The sequence below is a fragment of the Aspergillus affinis genome (assembly GCF_023601865.1).
Source record: "Aspergillus affinis strain CMG 70 chromosome Unknown NODE_21_length_366722_cov_90_171905, whole genome shotgun sequence".
Classification (NCBI taxonomy): Eukaryota; Fungi; Ascomycota; class Eurotiomycetes; order Eurotiales; family Aspergillaceae; genus Aspergillus; species Aspergillus affinis.
Genome location: NW_026515802.1, coordinates 275626 through 297799, shown reverse-complemented (window position 1 = coordinate 297799; position 22174 = coordinate 275626). Strand labels below are relative to the sequence as shown.

At 50.6% G+C, this 22174-nt stretch overlaps 7 protein-coding genes across 7 annotated transcripts; 4 read left to right on the top strand and 3 right to left on the bottom strand.

The window, feature by feature from the left end:
• Positions 1-145: 145 nt before the first annotated feature.
• KD926_004612 (MFS transporter) lies at positions 146-1831 on the bottom strand (the record flags this gene model as incomplete). The annotated part of the gene is made up of 1 exon (XM_053098071.1): positions 146-1831. The coding sequence occupies one exon, from the start codon at positions 1829-1831 to the stop codon at positions 146-148; it is 1686 nt and encodes a 561-aa protein (XP_052958090.1).
• A 2763-nt stretch (positions 1832-4594) lies between these two features.
• On the top strand, positions 4595-6520 carry KD926_004611 (uncharacterized protein; the record flags this gene model as incomplete). The annotated part of the gene is made up of 1 exon (XM_053098070.1): positions 4595-6520. One exon carries the CDS (start codon positions 4595-4597, stop codon positions 6518-6520), a length of 1926 nt encoding a protein of 641 aa, XP_052958089.1.
• A 546-nt stretch (positions 6521-7066) lies between these two features.
• KD926_004610 (uncharacterized protein) lies at positions 7067-7843 on the top strand (the record flags this gene model as incomplete). Its single annotated transcript, XM_053098069.1, has 2 exons — positions 7067-7577; positions 7644-7843. The coding sequence occupies 2 exons, from the start codon at positions 7067-7069 to the stop codon at positions 7841-7843; spliced, it is 711 nt and encodes a 236-aa protein (XP_052958088.1).
• A 1856-nt stretch (positions 7844-9699) lies between these two features.
• On the top strand, positions 9700-10697 carry KD926_004609 (uncharacterized protein; the record flags this gene model as incomplete). Its single annotated transcript, XM_053098068.1, has 2 exons — positions 9700-10037; positions 10112-10697. The coding sequence occupies 2 exons, from the start codon at positions 9700-9702 to the stop codon at positions 10695-10697; spliced, it is 924 nt and encodes a 307-aa protein (XP_052958087.1).
• A 415-nt stretch (positions 10698-11112) lies between these two features.
• On the bottom strand, positions 11113-12060 carry KD926_004608 (uncharacterized protein; the record flags this gene model as incomplete). Its single annotated transcript, XM_053098067.1, has 1 exon — positions 11113-12060. One exon carries the CDS (start codon positions 12058-12060, stop codon positions 11113-11115), a length of 948 nt encoding a protein of 315 aa, XP_052958086.1.
• A 475-nt stretch (positions 12061-12535) lies between these two features.
• Positions 12536-13693, bottom strand: KD926_004607 (ankyrin repeat domain-containing protein; the record flags this gene model as incomplete). Its single annotated transcript, XM_053098066.1, has 1 exon — positions 12536-13693. The coding sequence occupies one exon, from the start codon at positions 13691-13693 to the stop codon at positions 12536-12538; it is 1158 nt and encodes a 385-aa protein (XP_052958085.1).
• A 1720-nt stretch (positions 13694-15413) lies between these two features.
• On the top strand, positions 15414-19268 carry KD926_004606 (putative sensor histidine kinase/response regulator; the record flags this gene model as incomplete). Its single annotated transcript, XM_053098065.1, has 3 exons — positions 15414-15481; positions 15556-18962; positions 19021-19268. The coding sequence occupies 3 exons, from the start codon at positions 15414-15416 to the stop codon at positions 19266-19268; spliced, it is 3723 nt and encodes a 1240-aa protein (XP_052958084.1).
• Positions 19269-22174: the final 2906 nt, after the last annotated feature.

Sequence of the window (22174 nt, the reverse complement as noted above, 5' to 3'; positions counted from 1 at the left end):
AACGAGAAGAAATAATTCATTAAGTGTATATAGTCTAATTAACGTATCTAAGTCCTTTCTAAGAGTCAAAACCGACTACCATTGGTATAGAACTTTTATCTCCATCCACCATCTCCACCCAACACTCCCCAACTCAAACCGCACTTCAATCCTTCGTCAATCTAGCTCTCAATCTCCCCCCAAACCAGTAAAACACATACGGAATAAACACCATCGCCACCCCAATAAAAGCCAACAACCACGACGCCCACTGCAGGCCTAACCGATCATACATCTGTGTCGTGAACAGCGGAAAGGCCGCTCCACCACCACTTCTCAAGAAGACCTTCGCCGCGAGCGCCGAAGCCGCATACTTCTGGTAGGAGTCGATGATGTAATTATTCACAGCATAGTAGCAAAGCACCATGCCGAACCCGAACGCAATTCCGGACGACGCGGGCCCAACCCAGATAATATGCTTGAAGGACGTGGCGCCGAGGAGGAAGAACGCGATGGGGATAAAAGGTGCTCCGATTAGTGCTGCGATAAGTCGGTCTTCGGGTGTAGGCGCGCGCATTTTACAAACGTCTTTGAACTGGTTCTCAATGAGGGGTGTGAGCAGGAGAGAGAAGCCCGCGCCGATGAGGATTGGGATGAACATCAGTCCGATCTGCCCGTCGTTGTAGCCGTAAAGCTTTCCGAAGATAACTGGATACGCGAAGAAGAAGGCGTAGAGCATCGAGTAAATAAGTACGATGTACATGCACATTAGGTCGAGGACGGGCTCGGTCATGATCATGCTGATGGGACGGATAAGGTTTGTACGTGCGATGTCGCCGAGGCTGGGCTTGTTCTGTTCCTGTTCGGTTATGATGTTTTCGTTGCCGGTGGACTTGCGGAGGGAGGCGGCGCGGTGTTTAAGGATGACGGGGGCGTAGGTCTCTGGGATCAGACCGACCAGAATGAGGATAAGGCCAGAGAAGGCGATGTTAACATAGTAGAAGAGGTCGAGACGGCCAGTGCCAACATTGATCCAGCCGGTAACGATGGGCCCAAAGACGGGGCCGCAGTACGGGGCCGCCGCGAAGTATGCAATGGCCATGCCTCGCTCTTCGATGCTCCAAATGTCGGCAATAGTGCCGCCGGCTAAAGATAGACCGGAACTGGAGAAGACACCACAGAGGAAGCGGCAAACCAGTACACCGCCGATGTTAGGAGACAGAGCGCAAGGAATGTTGAAGATGACATAAAGCGCCAGTGAGATGATGTAGACTGGTCGTCTACCGATAATCTCCGACAAGGGAGACCAGAGGAGAGGGCCGACAGCAAAGCCACAGACCATGATAGAACATGTTAAGATGGCAACCTCGAGCGAAACATTGTATTTTTCTTGGATGAGACCCAGTCCGCCCGTGACGATGGACGAGCCGTAGGCAATACACACCACAAGCGCCGATGCAACCATTGTAACGTACCACCGATATACTCGAGACCAGTTGAACGGGTTTTCCGGATCGCCGATTGTAAAGGTAACGAATTCTGTAGGTCCCGATGGCCCTTTCTCAACGTCACTCTCGCTCGATTCGTTTGGTGAATTCGTTCGTGAGGCGCGGGACCGCATCTGTTCTAGGGTTCGCTGGGGCACGAGACCTGTGTTTGTTTCGAGGACATACTCCTCCGGGAATACAGGATCTCCATGACGTCCGGCTTCAGGGTAATTAATATCAATAGGAGGCGCCTTTTCTGAAATCCCCAGATTGCGCAAGCTTTCTCTTGTCTCGGTTCTCAACAAATGTTGATCTAAATAGGGCTCAGGCTCGCCCTGAGATTCGTCCGGTATCGAAGAAGGCATTTTTAATCTAAAGAAGAGGTTAACAAGAAAAAATCGGAAAAGAAATAAAATAGAAAGTCTAAATCCTTCAAATTCGTTGAATGTATTCACAATGTACATCTACAAACTGCGAGAACTCGACGATGTATATAGTTGTTCTGCGCCGACCGAACGCCGAGCCATGCCGGGTTTCTGCCGTGCAACATTTTCACCATCGGGTATTACCATGCAGGCCATCACGGTTCTAGAAAACCCGCAGAGCTTGGATTATCAGATAAGGCCTACAAAATTAGCATTCTGTCGGAACGGCATCAGTGCTTGTCCCCACTCAGTGGGTCGATTCAGGGCTAGGTCCACCTCGATCGTGTCTATCACAGGAACAATATACCTCAAGGAGAAAATGAATACCTGAGGATGAGTCACTCGAGAGTTTTCAGTAAAACGCATGCTTGTCATTGCTACTCCGCGCGTTCTTGGCACAATAATTATAGGGAAAAACCGTCCTGGGCGAACTGACAGCGGCGGCCACACCCAAAGCCAAGAAAGATGTACATGCAGAAATGCATCTCGAGTTAGCAATTGAAGCAAAGGTTCAGATTGTGGACGCATGTCGATTTTGCTCCGGGCATGGTAAGAAAAAATCTCTCACTATGAAACAAGTAGAAAATCCTTCAGACGTGTCGATTGCGACAACAAGGGATGGCGGCAACTCTGATGTCACCGGGAAAAACTCGGTACCGAGCTTATGCCGAACTATGTGCGCCGCTGCTGACGGCCTGCACGAAACTCGGAGATTGTTCTGAAGGCGCAATTCTGCGTTTCCCATTACATAGACTTGATATATTTATTGGAATAATTATTAATTCTGTTTAAATCTCTACTGTAATCAATCACGCGTAGGCCTGGATTGATGACATTCTACCTACTAGTCCCTGTCTTTCGAATGGTCGCGATGACCTTTGAAGAGCATATATCTTCGGCAGGGGATATGAAGAACCAGCAAAAGGGGGTCTTTGAATTTTTCTTCCTCAGAGATTCTTCTTTTTGTCTGGTGTTACTATTGACCTACTGCTACACGTGGCTCGTGCAATTGTGGAGCAAGTCGCACAAAATCGTGTGGTCGACCCCGGCGCGCAGAGATCCAACCGGATTGACTATAAATCTACCCCGAATCTACCACGGCTCGATACGCGCTGTTCAACATGGCTGAGCAGGAGATTTACGAGGCTTTAATCCAATTTCTAAAGAGCGCGTATGCCCCGGCGCATACTGTGTTCAATCGAGGCTGATGGAGCACCCCTCTTTCATGGTTACCTGCCCCCGAGCCGACGGGATTATGAGTAGGCATTGCTCGATATATAGGGACGCCTTTTCCAAAAGGCAAAAAATTTGACACCTAAATCGAACTTTCATTTGCGTCTTCACGCTCTAAAAATGCCACTAAATATACTAAAACGAAAGAACTCAAAAAGGAAACCGAAAAGTCAAACACATCAGAAACCGAACAAGAGAAAACAGCTGCATTGACAGCAGTTTATTGCGGAACAAAAGTCAAGCCATTAATGACTAAAGTAAAGTACAAGCTCATATTTTTATCAGTATTGTCGCCGTCCACGGCCTTAACGGCGATGCATTTAAAACATTCACATCAAAAAAGACTGGCAGGTTCTGGTAGGGAGACAAGAAGATGCTCCCGAAAGACATTCCCGGCTGCCGCGTTCTAACGTTCAGCTATCCGGCATCCGCGGCCTCGGTGTTTGGCAGAACCTCCTCCGACACAATATTCCAACATGCGACCACTAATACAAGAGTTAGCTGCGGACTTCCAGGTACGATATTGAGCATTTTACACGCAAGGCGTTCGCTCGCCACTAACTTATATGTTATTACAGCTTGAAAGGGCGTTAGAAAGACTAATCATCTTTTTGTGTCACTCCCTAGGTGGAATAATAGTTAATAGCTGTCTCATTGACTATCAATATTCAGGTCCCATCTGGCACATCCAGTCAACACTTCAAACGCTTCTCCACTAACTTTTGAAATTGGATGAATGTATTCCGGAGACAGAAGCTTCCTGTTTTCTCATCCCAATACTTCTTAAACCTTCCCCTAGCCTCCCCCTTAACATCCATATACCATACAGTGGTCAGTTATCTGGCTAAAGCACCGAAAGTTACGTTCTACTTATTCAATTTATATCGGATTGCTAGTGCTGGTAACCACCCTATGATGGCTAATTTTACCCGTGTGTCAATTAATGCTAGACTGTATATTTAAAGTTTGAATACCCCTTCATTATATTTTAATGGTTCATTTGTTTCTAGACTTTCAGGAACATATATAGCAGAGTGCCAAATTGAGTCTAACTGGAATCCATGCTACATGTATCATAGTCAAGCCGAGTTCGGACGCGGGTATCATCGCTGATCCTCGGCTTGTGGGTCTCGGTGACACAGGGCGTGCCTCAATCATAGAGCTGGCATGTATCCAGAGCTTCATTTCGAGAAGCTTTTTGATCAACTAGGCTTTTAATCAGATCAATGTTACTAAAAAAAGCATTTTAAAAAAGAAAGACAAGCAAGTTGTGCAGATAGCCTCGACATCATGACATCATCACCGAGGCCGATCGTGTCCATGGGCCATGAATGAGGAACCTCAACCTTAAGACGATCAGAGTGCTTGGCAGAATTGTGGATCCGAAACCGCGCTTACTGTTCGAAAAGCGCGGGGGTCCATACAGTCGTTCTTTCTTTCTTTCGCTCTCGTCCGCCGGTCCCTTCCAGCATGGGTCACGTCAATGAATGCCCCCCAAAATTCTGCGAAGACGTTTTATCCCTGCCTCGTATCGATATCTCCAATCTCCCGACAAGTGAGACTGTTCCGTACGATCCTCTTTTGGGGCTAACACTCGAGGACACCCAGACTGCCAGCTACAGGGCCGATATTCATGACTCACGCACCGACTTTGAGGCCATCGCGTTTCCAAGATCAGCGTCAGCGCGCACATCCGAGTCCTCGGGTCAGCTCGATCAATGGAGTTCTCATGGAGTCAATACAGAGGCCATCTCTCGAGGGTCCATTCCGGACCCTGGTCCTTCCGCACGCGATAGCGCAAGCAGGGCATCTTCTCAATCATTCCACGTCGAATCAAGGCACGGGAGTCGCGCGGAATCAGCCTCTTCAAGCAGAGCATCTTCTCACCAGAGAAAGACATCTCAGCGATTATCCACCCATGCCGTGAAGGTCTTGAACGCATGGCTTAACCAGCACCAGCACGATCCCTACCCAACAAGGCAAGACAAACACGAATTGGAAGAGCAGACCGGACTCAGCAAGACCCAAATCATGAATTGGTTTACGAATGCACGACGACGCAGGACGATCGAGAGAATCCCCACTCCATCAACTGACCAGGTCAACAACGCCTTCCTCTCGCCGCTCGAACGATGGAAGCACTCTCCGCCTGAGACCGAAGCAGCTGCTACATCGGACATTATACGCGCATTAGCGGACACGCCGTGTTCTTCAGATCAAAGCTCTGCGCAAGGTGGTGTGCCCTTAGATGGCTGGTCGAGCAACAGCTCCCGAAGTTCGTTTGTGTTCGGTGCACCCTCCATTGAACACAGTCAGTCATCGGGTTCCGAGGTATCATATCAGCATTCCCATTCCTCGAATCCCTTTCAACGCCCACCCACACCTCTCCCGGGAATGAGAACACGTCGTTACCGCCGCAGAAGACCCCCTCGACCGATGGAATCAATGAAACAACGCAAAAAAGACGAGAAGCGGCCGTATCAATGCACGTTTTGTTCCGACGTGTTTCGAAGCAAATATGACTGGCAGCGACACGAAAAAGCTCTCCACTTACCCGTTGATCGATGGCTTTGCGCGCCCGCCGGAGGTATTATCGAGGTAGACGGTCTTAATCAGTGTGCCTTCTGTCGAGAGATGAAAATCGATCCGGAGCACCTCGAAATGCACAATTATCTCGTCTGTCGACAGAAACCTTCCGAGAACCGAGTCTTCTTACGAAAAGATCATCTCCGACAACACCTCCGCCTGACGCACGACGTCAGCTATCACCCATCCATGGACGAATGGCAGGAATCAACGCCTCGTCTGGTTTCACGCTGTGGGTTCTGCGACGCGAACTTCGAGACCTGGGAAGAAAGAACCGAGCACATAGCGAATCACTTCAAAGCAGGCGCGGACATGAACCAATGGAAGGGTGAATGGGGCTTCGAGCCAGATGTGCAGCGTCTCGTGGAAAACGCGATGCCGCCGTACTTGATCGGTCAGGAGCGACGCACAATGGATCCGTGGAAAACAAGCACGGCGGTGAGAAGTCTCGAAGATGAACAGTCCATATTCGCGAATGAAGCGCCGAATGCCCTAAGTCGGTATATGGGTCTCCGACAGGAGATTCATGGATATCTCCGGGAGCACATGTCGGTCGGCATTCATCCTTCGGATCAGATGGTCCAGGACCATGCACGGTGGATCGCGTATGGAAATGATGATCCTTGGAATCAGACCTACGCTGATGATCCGGCCTGGATAGAGGCGCTTCGACGGGAGGTTGGTTTTGCGGACTCCATGCTGCTGGATGAAACATCGCCTTTGGATGCTCCTGATACCAGCAACGATCTTGGTTTGTCCGAGATAGAATTTCCATGGGATACTTTAGACCCGGCACTTTACGAATTATGAAATTATTTTTCGAACAGGCCAAGAGATGTCTTGGTCAAAATCAAATCCAACCAGTAAAGGAGCGATTTCGAGATTGTTTCAACGACATATACTGGGTCATTTCCCAAATTAACAGACTCTTAGACGGGAAACTCCAGTTTCCAGGTCATCAGGAATGAATGGAAATATTCGAACAGTCCAATTGAAGCAGATGATCGCCTACAGGTGACCCGACCCACCACAGAAACTAAAAGGCCCCAATTCAAACTACGGTAAATCCTGCATCCTGTCTGTTCCTTGCGCGTCTTCCTTGCTTCTACAGCTGCCTAGTCTGTCATATGAGCTTATAAAAGGCGGCTCTTTAGCTCTACTTCCTTGTATACGGAGTAGATACACCCATTTACCAACTTCCAATACACGCCTTAACCGACAAATCCATTTCATCATGACAACCTCCACCCCCAAACCCTTCCAAATCTCCGTCCCCGACGACCTCCTCTGTTTCATCAGCCAGCGCGTATCAACGGCCCGTATTCCAGCTGGTTTCGACTCCCCGCCCACCAAAGAATGGCCCAAGGCGGCGACTGGGGCAGCATGGTCGCCCGACTCATGGCGACCTCATACCCACAGCACTGCGTAGCGGTGCACGTCCACATGGTCGTATCCGGCCTCCCCAGCATCTGGACGAACCCACTCGCACTACTATCCGTGATGATATGGGCACCGTTACAAAGCGCCACAAGCCTCTTCGGACGCATGCTCTGGTGGCAACGTGAAGAGAGCGGATATCTCGAGGTCCAAGGAACAAAGCCCTTAACCCTATCATACGGATTAGTAGACTCCCCAATCGGAATGCTCGCGTGGATCCTCGATAAACTGCATCATCTAGTCGGCGACGACTTCTCATGGGAGCACGAGGAAGTAATAACATGGGCGATGATGTATTTAATCCTAGGAAATGCCGGACACGCGAGTATCTACACGAATGCAAAGGGGGAGAAATTGAAGGATTTCACGAAGCAGATAAGTCGGCCGTTGCAGAGGGAGATGGACTTTGGGGCGTCGGCGTTTTCGAAAAGTTTGTTTCCACTTTAGATTCTCTTCTCTCGATCTGCTGGATGTCAAATGCTAACTAGAAGTCTAGATGTATGTTACGTTCCTCGCTGGTGGGCAGGAGCTAGTATCTCGAGGAACATTTTATTCTGGAAAGAGCATTCCAAAGGCGGTCATTTTGCGTCCTTGGAAAAGCCGGCAGAGCTGGTGCGGGGCATTCAGGAGTTCACAGAGGCAATTCAAACTGAGAGAAAGGGTCGGTTGGTAGCCAGTGGGAAGTTGAAGAGGTGATTGAGTCTCATCAATAGTGGCGGATATCGATGGCATCTTACGATGAAAACGGGATCAGACAGTTTATTTGAGAGGCTCTTGTAATTATTTGAAAGCTTGCTTGAACGCTAGATATGCTAAAGATTCCACCTAAATTGCTCTGAATTTGAATTGAAGGAATACTTGAAATCAGCATAAGCGCTGGTTTCTGGCATTGATGAACCAAAACGACTGATCTATTCCCCACTGGCAAATTGTACATAATCGACATATTAGAAAAAGTCAATCTCACCCCATGAAGTCTCATCATCAAACGAAATTCTCTTGTCTAATTGAGACCAGAGCCCGAGTCGCAGCGAGAGACACCGCATCTCCCCTAATCCCAACCCCCGCCAATATGCATCCAAGAAAGTATTAGTGAGCAAAGAACACTAACTAGTGTGATTGCCAAACCCTAAACATCAAGAAACTCTTAACCAAGGTCACCAATAACGTTCACTAACCCCGTGTCAGCTGAAAAGCCATCGACATTTCTCGGCCCGGCTCGCAGATAACTCACTTTATGCAGCATACCTACTCGTTAGTGACATGGTCCAGACCGACGCCAGATGTTTGGGGATAGAACCCTATCATACCACACCACACGAACACTATTGGAGATCTGTCGGGCTATTTTTCCGTGACTTCTGTTGGGTAATAGCAAGGAACTAACCAACGTGATCATCCGGTGCCATTTTAATTGGCTTACGCCTGTTGAGATTATCAGCCCCCTTAGTCTCTCACAACTCCAACATGACAGAGAGCGTTATCTCGATGTGCATTACATACATACAGAACCACCGTTCCTAGAAACACCCTTCTCATAGCCTTCAAGACACAATAACACAAACATCCGTGCCCGTGGTAGCATGAAACGCCTCCAAAAACAACAATCAAATCGCTCGTCCGGCCCATCACCTACCTATAAGCCCTGCAACCGATTTCCACTGCACCAGAAAGATACATTAGCTTGCATATGGGATGCTAGAACAAGAGATTCATCGGGGCGTGATAATTGATCAAGCCTTGATTAGCCGACGGACAAGCTAAATCCCGCCCCTTCCCTTTGGCCCCCAACTGCCCCTCTGCTAGGGGGTGAAAACATCACGAAATCTCTTCCCGAGATAGTTTCATCCACGAAGCACTGACCTAGGCACACAGACACACATCGAGTTCTTGATGAAATCAACGACGAGCAATATATCTGATCAAATGGGTATGATGAATGAATGATCGTATCGACCCTGCTCAGTTCCTGAGTCCCACTCTCTACGGAGTACGGAGTAGAGGGTACGGAGTAGTAAAAACCGCAAAGTCCCAAGATAAACAAGACGAGGCTGACTCCTCGAATCTCCCTCAGACCAATAACACCACCCACCGGCTCCAATAGTGGGTCCAGGAAATTGCACCGCAAAGGCCAAATTCACCCAACAAATCACGAACCTCAGGTCCTTGCAAAGAATGCGTGGTCTGAACCTCCGAAGCGGGAAACAACAGGCGCAGATCGCGCGAAGGATCGCCACGTTTTCCCGAAACGGCCTCTTGGTTCCAGCTAGTCGGGTTCCTAACATCCTGGACTCATAAGCGGGTCTCTATTTAGGACTAATAACGATCGGATAGGAGGATTAGGATTGTTCGGTGGGGGATGGATGGATGCTGTCTGCCTGGTTGATCCCCGTCCCTACTCCGTACTCCTAATCTTTCCGCTGATGTCTTTTCTTTCCAACTGTTTGGTTCACTGAACTTGTGCCTTGTTTTCCTCGGGTGATGCACTATCGATAGTGATGTCGATGTCGAAGTGGAGGACGCCTTAATATTGATTTGAATAACGACCCATCATGACAACGACGTTAGCTACGGCGACAACGACCAGCGGGCCTCCGCCTTCGGTCCCAGCACTTACAACGACATTCACGCCAGCCCCGTCATGCATGAGCTACTACATGCTGCCGTATTCGGCGAGCGAGTTCGCATGTATGGTTGGCGACGAGTCGTCGCCGTGCCAGTACCTTCATCTTGGACCGTCCACGACAAGCGGATGCCTACCGTCGGACTGGAGCTCAGAGACGGATGCGTATTACTCCCCTGGCGTGTGTCCGACCGGATACACCGAGGCGTGCTCCAACCTGGTTAGTGTTGGGACCGTGACAGAGACGAGGGCGACGTGTTGTCCCAGGTATGGTGCCTGCTGCCATCAGCAATTTGACGACGAAACGAATGATCAACGGGGATTTAACAAAAACTTGACAGCTCGTACATTTGCCAAACCGACACCTACTGGCCCTGGTACGCCAATAACGGGTGCACGAAAATCGTCAACACCACCGAGGTGTACACCTACACGACCGATGACCCTGACGATGGACTCATCACGACGACCTCCAAAGATCCATACGGAGTCAACGCATACGCAGTCACGATTCGCTATCAATCCGCCGACCACCTCCCTCCGGCTACTTCCGCGACAACCACGTCCTCTTCGCCGACTTCGACCGCCTCCCAAACACAGCCTGCAACGTCTTCCCCAGATTCAAGCACGCTTTCGACCGGCGCAAAGGCAGGAATCGGAGTCGGCGTAGCCGCGGCAGTCATAATCTTGTTGGTGGGGGCAGGGATTTGGTTCTTTCGTCGCCGCAGGGCAAACGCTGCCGCAGAGCTTGGCAGCACCGAGGCGCAAAAGCCGGCGCAATCGAGTCAGTATGACAAGCCCGAGTTGGCTGGCACGCAAGTATATCCCATGGCGGAGTTAGCGGGTAACCAGCCCTTCCCTGGGCAGACGCTTGCCCATCACGTACCGGCACCGGAGCCGGTCGAATTGGGGACAGGGAGAGAATGATTTGGAAAAGAAAACTCCGAGATGCGGTGATGGGCTCTGTCATATTACCGCCCAATATTCGCCAAAACCTTGATTCTATCCACCCTTCGCCTCTTCAACACCCCGTTTGGTCACCCTCTCGATGGTCCTTCGCCCGCGCCCATGCAAGAAACTTCCTTTCAAAGCTGGTAGCTGCACTTTTGCTCTGATACATATACCCCCTTTTGTTAATACCATAAGCCCAATATTAATGAACGTTCGCTGCACTTTGACAAGCATCGGCGACGTGTAAGCACACTCAGTAATTATGAACTGATCGCCATAATAAGTTCCAGTTCATATGAGCACCTCGCTCGGAGATAAGAGCAGCCCCAATTTCATCGATCGCATACGTTTCGGCCGTAATTATTAATGATGCACATGCGAAAGAGCATGCTTAGTTCGCATCCAACGGCCTGATAATAAGCCAGAGACATTTCCGCAATCCTGTCTCTTCCTCGTCGGCATGAGAGCTCGCATCCCTTGAAGGCTGGGGTTGCCCGCCGTCATTCCTCTTCTTCAAGGCCGTATTAAAGCGAGTCAATTTCGACTTGGTGGTCCAGGGCAAGGTTTCCAGTTGGAGATCAGCAATCCACGGCTGCAGTATCCTGATGCGACGTTGCTGTATGTCCAAATCCTGGACAGCTTCATGGGCATATCCACCAGACTCATTCAACAGCCGTTGAAGCAGAGGCGTCTGGCGGCTCACTTTGCCATGAGAGTCCAGGATGGGGATATTGGCGACATGAGCCAGCGCGTCCAGCTTCGCAATTTCGGCCTTGAGACCGCGAGGGCCGAAGATATCCTTATTGGCTTGGCGAATCGCCGAGTCTGTGCGACTCTTCGAGACTCCCTGGCTTCCGAGATTTGCCAGCCCGCTGACCGCCGAGCCGATCCAGTGGAGAGGGAACAGGATCGGGACGGACCTCAAGACACCGCCCGTCGCATCCAGCACCTGTAATGGAGGGCTTGTGGCGACGACCTTGTTTAGCTGGTCAAGGAAACCGAGGAAAGACTCTCGGGGGAGGTTGTAGTCGGTGAGGATCGGGGCATAGGCACGGATGAACGGGGAGTCGTTGGAGGCTCCGGTAGCAGGGATGGCGATGAGGTTGTTTCGCCGGGAAGGTGATGTCGGGGTCGGGGCCGGCATAGGGGCCATCATAGGGAACGTCATAGGACCAGGCATATCACGGGCTTGTTGCGTCTCGGGCTCAGGAGCCAGAGTATACGGCGGGGGATCGAAGTTGGGATCGGAGCTGCTGGCGGGGCCAGGTATGGAAGGGTCGTCGGACTCGGCATGCCGACCTAAATTTTCGAACGGGTTTTGAGATTTCTCACTGGCCATGATGGATAATGATTGGAAACACCTTGGTCTGATGGACAGAGAGGGAGGGGTGAGTGAAGTGATAAATAAACAATCGGGAAGAGAGGAAGAAGGAAGAGAAAGAGACGAACAGGCTGCAACTCGAAGATCCGTGGATGCTCCCGCCCCACTTGCCCCGGCCAGCAAATCACGGGGTCGTCCATCAGCCTTGCTGCCGAGAGGAAGTAAAGCGAGGCTGCTCGACACGAGTCTCACTACGGAGTATTCTCAGTGGCATGGTGAACATAAGGCGTACTATTCATCTGGTGAGTTACTCTTAATCTCCGAGCCTTACATTGCCTCGCTACTGTCTTGTGCAAATGCTTACTCCTACCCCGGCGAATATATTTCTGGGTCGTGTATACGCTGGAGCCTAGCCTGTCCACCCATTCATGCAGGATCAGCACTGAAGATACGAGCATGAAAAAGGTAAAAATAACCCAATCCCAACGATTTCCTAGGGTGGACGACATTGAATCGTTTCTCCTCGTAATAAAAGTTCAATCCTCTTGTCCACTCTTGCATGAGCCAGAGACATCGGCGTCTGACCTTTCAGCTCGGGGGAATTAATATCGGCGCCGACGCCTACCAGATGCTCCACTACATTGGAATGCCCAAACCGGACAGCCAATAACAAAGGTGTTTCCTGATTCTGAGTCTTACAGTCCACATCAACCCCGTGGCGGAGAAGAATCTCCAAACAAGCAAGGTACCCAGATCGCGCTGTCGCATGCATCAACTCTTCCTTCCGTTCGAGGATGACGCCCCGGTCCAGTAGAAGCTGAGCGACCTCAGCCTGGCCGTAGTGAACCGCATCGAAGAGCGCCGTTCGGCCCATATCGGTCGATAATTGACATTCGGCGCCACGGTCCAGTAACGACTGCACGCAAGGTACCTGGCCCGATTTCGCAGCTGCACAGAGGGCATTCCGACCACTTGCATCGATCGCGGCAATATCAACCCCATGATCCAGAAGGACTTCCATCGATGCGAGATCACCGGCACCGGCGGCAAGAAGAAACGGAGTTTTACCATTCTCCCCCGCAACGTTGACCTCGGCCCCTTGCTCGAGAAGGAAACGAATGAACTCGACTCCACCTCTCGCGGCAGCGTAATAGAGCGCGGTCTGCTGCAGTCCATCTTTCGCATGGGCGTCGGCGCCCCGCTCAATGAGCATCCTCATCGACTCTATATTGCCGTACTTAGCAGCCATCATGAGCGGAGTGACCTTCCCTCGCCATCCATGATGGGGACTGGCACCGTGGGCAAGCAGAAGTTCCACTAGATCGGTATGCTGGCGAATGATAGCGTTGCACAGGGCATTACGCGAAGGCCAGCCCCGGGACCGTCCTGGGAGACGGTAAGGCGGGGCGTCGATGTTGGGCGGTTTGGCGGCCAGGCATTTCACGACCACCGTGCGGCAACCTACGTGGGCGCCGAAAGTCAGGGCGAAAGCATTATCATGATGCACGTTGAAGTGGTATAGGTAGCTGTCCAGAACGGCGTGGAGAAGTCGATTGGCGCAACACAAATAACTGACGTCTTCTTGACTGGGTAGAAAACGGGCTATGTAAAGCAAGAGCTCGTTGGGAAGGTCTAATAAAGTGACTGTCATTGTGATTTTGGGACACGGGGAGAAGCAAAGAAGGACAGATGATGAAAGTCAGCTACGAAGTAAGCAGCAACCTTGATCGCTGAGGTCACACGGGTGAGCTGCAGGGATTACGCGCACGGGGCCTAAATAGGACCACTCGCATTAGCTTGAACCTGATAGAAAACGGGGGAAATTGCAGAAAGATTTTCACGGCTGTGGTCGCTGACTTTAAGAGAATAGTAGATGAGAGTAGGAAATCTTCAATTAGAAACTAGAGGTAGAGAAATACATAGATGGTTGCCTGAAGTCTAAGGGGAGACGATGTTGCGGCCTGAGACCTCAGGCATCAAAATGCAATCTCTATGGCACATTGATCAAGAGGAAACCTTGTAGAGAGAGCAATTATAACGCAAGGGGATCGGTAAGGAAAGCTGTTCCTCGCATGAACAACTGGTTTTGTGACAGTCCAAGCTCTTCCAGAAAAGGGTGCAACTAGACTGCGCTACTGATACAGACAGCAAGGCTTCATATATATATAGAAATCTACCAAGTCCTCTACATGCGATTTGGTAGACAAAGTCGAAAAACAAGCACCAAAGAGACAACGCTCCAATACTCCACTGTCGATATTCGAGAACCCCCCTGAATTGGAACGTCCGGCGTGGGGCAAAGTAGGCGATAATCTGTTGGCCAAGAGCCCATGTGCCTGGATCCCGGTGTCGGGGCTCTGTGTCCGAGCTTTTCCAGGCAATTGGATACGGAGTAGATTTGAATCTCTTTCCTCATGCCCGTATACCATGTCGGCGCTTTGACAACTCCACCGCAAGGCCCTGACGTGAGAGGCGACGTTTACTCTGCTCCTCCGAGAGGCTTGCACTCTCTTGCCAGAGTTAATTGTTGTGGAGGCGAAGAGATACACATACTCTGACCGATTGAGTAGTGGTAGATGCCATGCCATAGTGGGGAGACCGTGACTAACACGGTTAGACTGAGGGTTTTATGGCATGACTCCCGGGCCACGGTGATGTGAGAAGTACGGAAGGAGCAGAAGTTGTACGAAGAAGTAAGAAGTTCATGCCTGATCCAGCAGGTTACTCGGGTGACGTCATGCGGGGGCGGACTGGAAGGCGTTGACCATGGAAATTGCATCCACCGGCGTCACATTGGTGCGGCTGTCCGATTCGCAATGGCGTCAACGGGTAGGGAACCTTCTGTCAGGGATTAATAATTAGGCGAGATAACATGGCGAGAGAGATCGCGTAGGAGGAACTGATTACTACTCTGTAAGTGTTCGGAATATACCACGTGAGAAGGCGGACCGAGGCAGCAGAAGTCGCCGCAGAGGAATCAACGGTCGCGCTCGTGCTGTCGACTTCTTTTCTCTTCTCTTCTGCGAGGAACATCGCGCGCTTCTGCTGGGCGTCATCGAAACCCTACCTTCCACCCCTCTCCATCACGTTCGGCAGTGCCCCTGGCATGCTCTCACCGGGCCCAGACCCAAATCTGCAGCGCACCAGAAAAAAGGGCACGCCGATGATTCATGATGATATCATGGCCCACTCCCCAGCGACATCAGCGGCGGCAAAGTTCCTGATCGCCAAATGTTTTGGTACCGGCCAATGAGCCCTACCTACTTTACCCGATCCAACTAAGTCTACCGAGTAGTCGATATCTAGAGCCATCCCCGGCCTTCTTGGTCTCTGGGACGGCCTCTCGCAATGCTGCATTGTTTTTTACGACAATGGCGGCCATCACCGAAAATAGTGGCCAGTCGAATTACCGACTGGCTCAAGAACGAGAATTCTACAAGTATGTCTAGCTGGCTTAGCTGGTAACGGCCTTTCATGTGGTGGCAACCCGACTGACCAGCCTGTTCGCTGAAGATTCCTTCCCCACGATCATTCCGCCTCCCATTTTGCTCCCTTTGACCATGAAAGCCGGAGATCCTTTGTCGCGCAACCATCGCGAGACGCTGCCTTAACATCGCTTGCCCAGCTGGGCGCGATCCGCCTTGGGGCGAGACGAACCCTGATCTCGCTGTTCGATCGCACCTATCAGTATGTCCTAACTGAGGCCACACCCACCCTGAGTCTCGTGGGTGGCCATATCCGCGACGAGCGGGATCAGCTGCGAGTGGGAACCTGCATTTTCCCGAGAGAGAAGGGGCTCTGCACGTTGGTGTCCACACTCCCCTCTCCGGACTACGCCGACGATCCAGCGGTAGTGGATGGCAGCGCCGTCGTCGTGCCTGACGTAACGACGGAAGAGCGATTCCAGTGCGCCCGGCTATTAAGCCTGCTCTCCGACGTACGCTTCTATGCCGCCGTGCCCATAGTCAGCCCGCGCGGCTTCACCATTGGCGCGTACAGCGTGTGGGATTCCGAGCCGCGGCCAGATGGCATCGACAAGTATTCACTGCAATTGTTGAAGGACGTGGCGGCTACTGTGATGGAACATCTAGCCAACCAGCACTCGCGCTATACGAACCAACAAGCTGAACGTATGATCACAGGCCTGGGTAGTTTTGTCGAAGGACGATCCACTCTGCGTCATGCGTGGCGAGAGGCTAATGCACAATATGCGGCCTCGGAGCAGTCCGGCGAAACGACCGAGGGACAGCTGAACCTTCACCAGCAGGACCTGCAGGAGGCGAGCAAAGACACTAAACAAGAGCCCGAGTTAACAGCGACTGAAACTGCAGGCCAGTCCATCCGGAGCGTCTTTGCCGGTGAAGAAAGCCCGCAGGACGTGCTGTCCACCGGCATTCAGCATGTCTTCTCTCGCGCTGCTAACCTGATCCGAGAATCAATCGGTGCCGAGGGTGTTGTGTTCCTAGATGCCAACAGCGAAGAATTCGGCAGCTTAGTTGGAAACAAGACGAGCCGCAAAGTGACGGGTGCTGATAACAATGACTCCCCCGAGAGCAGCGACGAGAGCACCGACTCGGGTTCGTCAACCCGCCGATCCTCGGGCAGTGAAGGGGAACGGGTTAATAAAACCCCGGTCTGTGTCTCTCTGGGATTCTCCACGTCCCGCGTATCGAGCATCAATGATGACACAATGGCTGGTAATAAAGTCGTCGTCAAGGAAGCGCTCCTCACCTCTCTGCTCCGCCGCTATCCTCGGGGCAAGATATTCACGTATAACGCCAATAGATTGGTCTCCGACGACAGTGACGACACTTCCCACAGCTTGCCGGGATCCGACTTACTAGAAACGAATGGACAGAGCGAAAATGAACAGCGGCGGTCAACCAGCAAAAAGAGGCGCAAGCCTAATTTCCGTCAGGATGCAGAAAACCTAATCCGGATATTCCCAGATGCTCGGAACATCATAATGCTGCCGATGTGGGACACGGACAAGCAGAGATGCTTCGCCGGAGTGTTGGTGTGGACGAATAATCCGGAGCGCGTCTTCACCGTCGAGAACGAGCTGGCCTACCTCTCTGCCTTCTCAAACAGTATCATGGCGGAGGTCAAGCGTCTGGATGTGGAGATGTCCGAAAAGGCCAAGACGAACCTGGTTAGCAGTATCACTCACGAGCTGCGCAATCCGCTGCATGGTATTCTGGGCACGGCGGACATTTTGAGTGATACGGCGATGAATGCTCTACAACATGGGATGGTACATACGATCGAGTCTTGTGGACGTACTCTGCTTGATACTATCAACAACTTGCTTGATCTCACCTTTATCGATAAGTACCACAAGAGGCATTCCCCCCGGAATCAGGCAAAGCAACGGCAGTTGCCCTCGGGCGAGTCTCAAGAAGAATCCGGAGTAAAGAGCAGCCGGAGCAGAAAGGCGCCCTCGTATACACACGTGAAACTAGATCAGGTGCTCGAGGAGGTTACGGAATGTGTCTTCGCGGGGTACAGCTTCTACCATCATCCTCAAGCCCCGCCTCCAGCCTTGTCTGATTCCTCTTCCCGTGCGACCGGCGAGAGCAACCAGGTTACTATTGTTTTTGACATCCAGCCGGATGTGGAATGGGGATTTTACACCCACGCCGGAGCCTGGCGGCGTATCCTGATGAATGTCTTTGGCAACGCCCTGAAATATACACCGTCCGGGTTTATTTACCTGCAGCTGAAATGCGAGCCTAACACTAGGCGTAGAAAGCGCTCCTTGCCGTCCGCTGACGGAACTGACGAAGACTATCAAGTCACACTGACTGTGAAGGACACTGGTAAGGGCATCAGTCGCGAGTATCTGCAGCGTGACCTCTTCACGCCATTCACCCAGGAAAACCCAATGGCTTCCGGCAGCGGCCTGGGGTTGAGTATTGTGCGTCAAGCGGTAGGGGCGCTCGATGGTTCGATCGAGGTTAACTCGACCCTGGGCGTTGGCACTGAGCTTACGATTCGTATCCCGCTCACCCACTTTGCTTCAGCTACGTCTGACAGTGCCTCGGATTCCGTATTTGTCGCCTTGCGGAAATCCACCGAGGGGAAGTCCATTGGGCTGTTGGGCTTTGGTTCCTCCCTGGAATCCAATCGTGACACAACACTATATACTTCTCTGGCGCGGGTCTGTGAGGAGTGGTTCGGCCTCGAGGTGATCTCGAAGTCACCAACCCAGGGCGAACAACGTGCCTTCGATTTCTACCTTGCTGTACAGACCGAGCTCGATAGTGAGGATCTTGAAGGTCGGAACTTGTTTAGCTTAGCGCCTCGTCTGATTAGCCAGGGTGACGAGCCCCCTATCGTCGTTGTCATCTGTCAGTCCCCCGAGGAGGCGCACAGCATGTTTGTCGCAGCCAAGAACCGGGGCGTTTCTCCCATCTTCGAGTTTGTCAGTCAGCCCTGCGGGCCGCGGAAATTGGCCCGTGCCTTGGAACTGTGCATCAAACGCCGCCGGGACGAGGCAGACGGACGACGTGCCTCTGACGAGCCTACGCGTTGGGTGGAACTACCCGAGTCGTCGCATTTACCTGTGGACGTTGGGCCTAGTGATCCTCCGAACGAGCGCATGAAGGTTAGCAAACGTCCGACCACCGACACGATGGGGAGCCCCGACGGCGTGGGTCGTCGTCGGCAGCCGTCAGCTTGGGAGGCCCACCTGCCCCATGGATCAGGTCAACCATCGCCGTCCACTCAAGAAAGTCCCGAAGGAAGTGCTTCGCCTCCACCGAAATCCGTTCTTTTGGTTGATGATAATGACCTCAATCTTCAATTACTGTCCGCTTATACCAAAAAGGATGGTCGAGACTATATGACTGGTACAAACGGCGTGGAAGCGGTGGAAACCTACAAAGCTCATCCAGGCCGATTCCGTGTCGTGGTAATAGGTAAAACATCCCCTGTGCCTTTGAGCCCTTCAGTCCAACCATTAACCGTATCGTCTAGACATTTCCATGCCGATTATGGACGGATTTGAGGCTGCCCGGCAGATCCGGCGAGTCGAAAAAGAACACCGATCTAAGCTCAGCGAGTCCGAGCGCGAGAAGACGGCCTATACGATTATCGCAGCCCTGACGGGACTGGACAGCGAGAGTGCCCAGAAAGAAGCCTATGGCTCTGGCATTGATACGTTCCTCATAAAACCGATTAAGCGACTTGATTTGCATGATGTCTTGAAGAAAATAGATGACTAAAATCTGTTGAGATTCCTTGCCACCTGTAAGGAGTTCACGGAGGATTTTGTTTTAGAGTTGCTCGACCTTTGTTGATACCCGGAATGTATACGCTTGCGGGATGGGATTTAGATAGTCTGGCGCAAGGTACTGGGAGGATGGACGATCTTCGAATGTTTGAATGATCATACGAAATATGCGTTTCAGAGCCATTTTTTTGGATTTCTATAAAGTTTAGTGCACATGTGACCCACAGGGGCTGTTGGAACATCGGGACGTACCCTTCCGCGTGCCCTGAGGTTCGACCTCGCTTAGTCATCACTTAGTAAACTAACGTAATCAACCACCGAGCGGCGGATACCATCGAGCGGCGGATTTTCACTCCGACCACCTCAAGCATCATTTAACGCGTCATTTCTTCGCATCAATCATATAAAATGCCACTTTCTCAAGAAGCTCGCCTTCAGATGGCTATGCAGGCCTATAAAGATCAAAAAATTAAATCAATTTTTAAGGCCGCTGAAGTCTACGCGGTGCCTGAAAAGACCTTACACGCGCGTCTTAAAGGAAGGAAACCACGCGCAAAAACACGCGCAAATGGTCATAAACTGACCGAATTTGAAGAGGAATTGCTTTTAAAGCGATTATTAGACGCAGATACGCGAGGATTTCCAATTCGACCTGAATTCCTACGTGGAATGGCTCAAACATTGCTTTGCAATCGATTACAAGATTTAACAGCAGCTCTCGGAATTAACTGGCCTTATAAGTTCGTTAGACGCCATCCTGAGCTACGTACGCGATACACAAGACGGATTACCTATCAACGCGCAAAGCAGGAAGATCCGAAGGTTATAAAACCGTAGTTTGAGACTGTACAAGCGACTATTCAAGAGCACGGTATACACGAAGACGATATCTGGAATTTTGACGAAACTGGCTTTGCAATGGGACTCTGCTCTACTTCAAAAGTAATTACTGCAGTTGAGCGCAGCGAGCGACCGCGCAGAGTTATTCAGGGCAATCGCGAATGGGTCACAGTTATCGAGACAATCGGATCAAAAGGTGTACATCTACCGCCAGTTATCATATTAAAAGCAAGCTTCCAACAAGCTGCCTGGTTCCAAGAATCTAAGCTTCCTCGCGACTGGTGGATTTCTACTAGTCAGAATGGCTGGACGACTGATGAAATAGGCCTTCTCTGGCTGAAAAATGTCTTTGAACCGCTTTCTAAGCGCTATATGACTGGCGCTAAACGGTTACTTATTCTTGACGGCCATAGCAGCCATCTAACTGCTGAATTTGATGATTTCTGCAAGCAGCATGCAATAATCTGTCTCTGTATGCCTGCCCATGTTTCGCATCTTCTTCAACCGCTTGATGTGGGTGTCTTTAGCCCACTTAAGGGGGCGTACGGAAAGCTTCTTGAACATCGTATGAAAGTCGGCAACAATCATATTGATAAAGAAGACTTTTTATCGCTATACCCTGATGCACACGCTAAAGTATTTACTTTAGAGAAAATCTGCAGCGGCTTTAAAGGGGCAGGGCTTAAACCATTCAATCCAGAGCATGTTCTTTCAAAACTTACCTTTCGACTACGTACACCTACACCTGCACCATCACTAGTCGAAGGCTCAATTTCCTCTGCTTTTCAAACTCCGCAAAATACCCGCCAGCTAGATCGAAAGGTTCGAAGCCTGCAGAACAGCCTTAATAGAAAACGGCAGCTTTCTAGCAGTCCTATTGCTCATATTTAACATCTTGAGAAAGCGGCGCAAATGGCAATGCAAACCCAGCTACTTTTAGAGCAAGAAATTAGGGCTATTCGCGCTGAAAATGGGCGACAACGTCAAAGAAAGGCAAGGAAACGTGCTAAACTAGGTAATGACCGCCTTCTCAATGTACAAGACGGCGAAAATCGGGTTCAGCAGCTTGATATGCAATTTAATGAGCAACCTGAGGAATCTACTCCGATGCCTCGCCGACGAGCTCCGCAACGCTGCAGTGGCTGTGGAACAGTAGGACATACAATTCGAAATTGCCCTAGTAAATAGCTATCATTTCATATATTTATCTAGTTAATTTAAATGGTGTTGGTGGTGGTAAAGCTTTGAATAGTAATGATTGTGGTGAAAATCCGCCGCTCGATGGTATCCGCCGCTCGGTGGTTGATTACGTTAACGTAGTTAACTAATCAACCACCGAGTCGGCAGGTTTTCCTCTACACCTACCAGTAAACATCATTCAACGCGTCTTTTCTTCCCCCATACCATACAAAATGCCACTTTCTCAAGAAAATCGAATGCAGATGGCTATATCTGCCTATAAAGGCAAAAAAAAATCGATCTCAATCAAAAGCTGCAGATACCTTTGGAGTGCCTAGAAGCACCTTTCAAGAACGTTTTCGCGGTATAAATTCACGATCGGAAACACGCGCCAACAGTCATAAATTGACAGTTATCGAAGAGGAATCTCTTGTGAAGCAGCTTCTTGATGCAGACAAACGAGGCTTTCCAATCCGGCCAGAGTTTATGCGTAGAATATTACTTTATGAGCGTCTACGGAACCCTACTGCAGTCCTTGGTGTTATTTGGGCCTACAAATTTACCAAACGCCATCCTTTCGTTGTGGACTCCGTTAGATCCACAAAGCTAGGATCTGAAGTTTTGCCAGTAGTCTGAGAGACTGAAATTCACATAGCTGGTAGACTCCCTGGTCGAGATTGTTGTAGATAGCAGTAGCTTTAGCACTTCCTGACTTAAGAGCCTGTAGGATATTCTTCACGATAAGATTGATGATGTGAGCTAAGCATTGTATATAACTATTCAAGCTACAGAAGAGGGAATTGGTTCCATATATTTTTTGCAGACTATCAAATAGTTGTACTGCCATCCGCTCATTGTTACTAGCATTGTCGCCAGTAA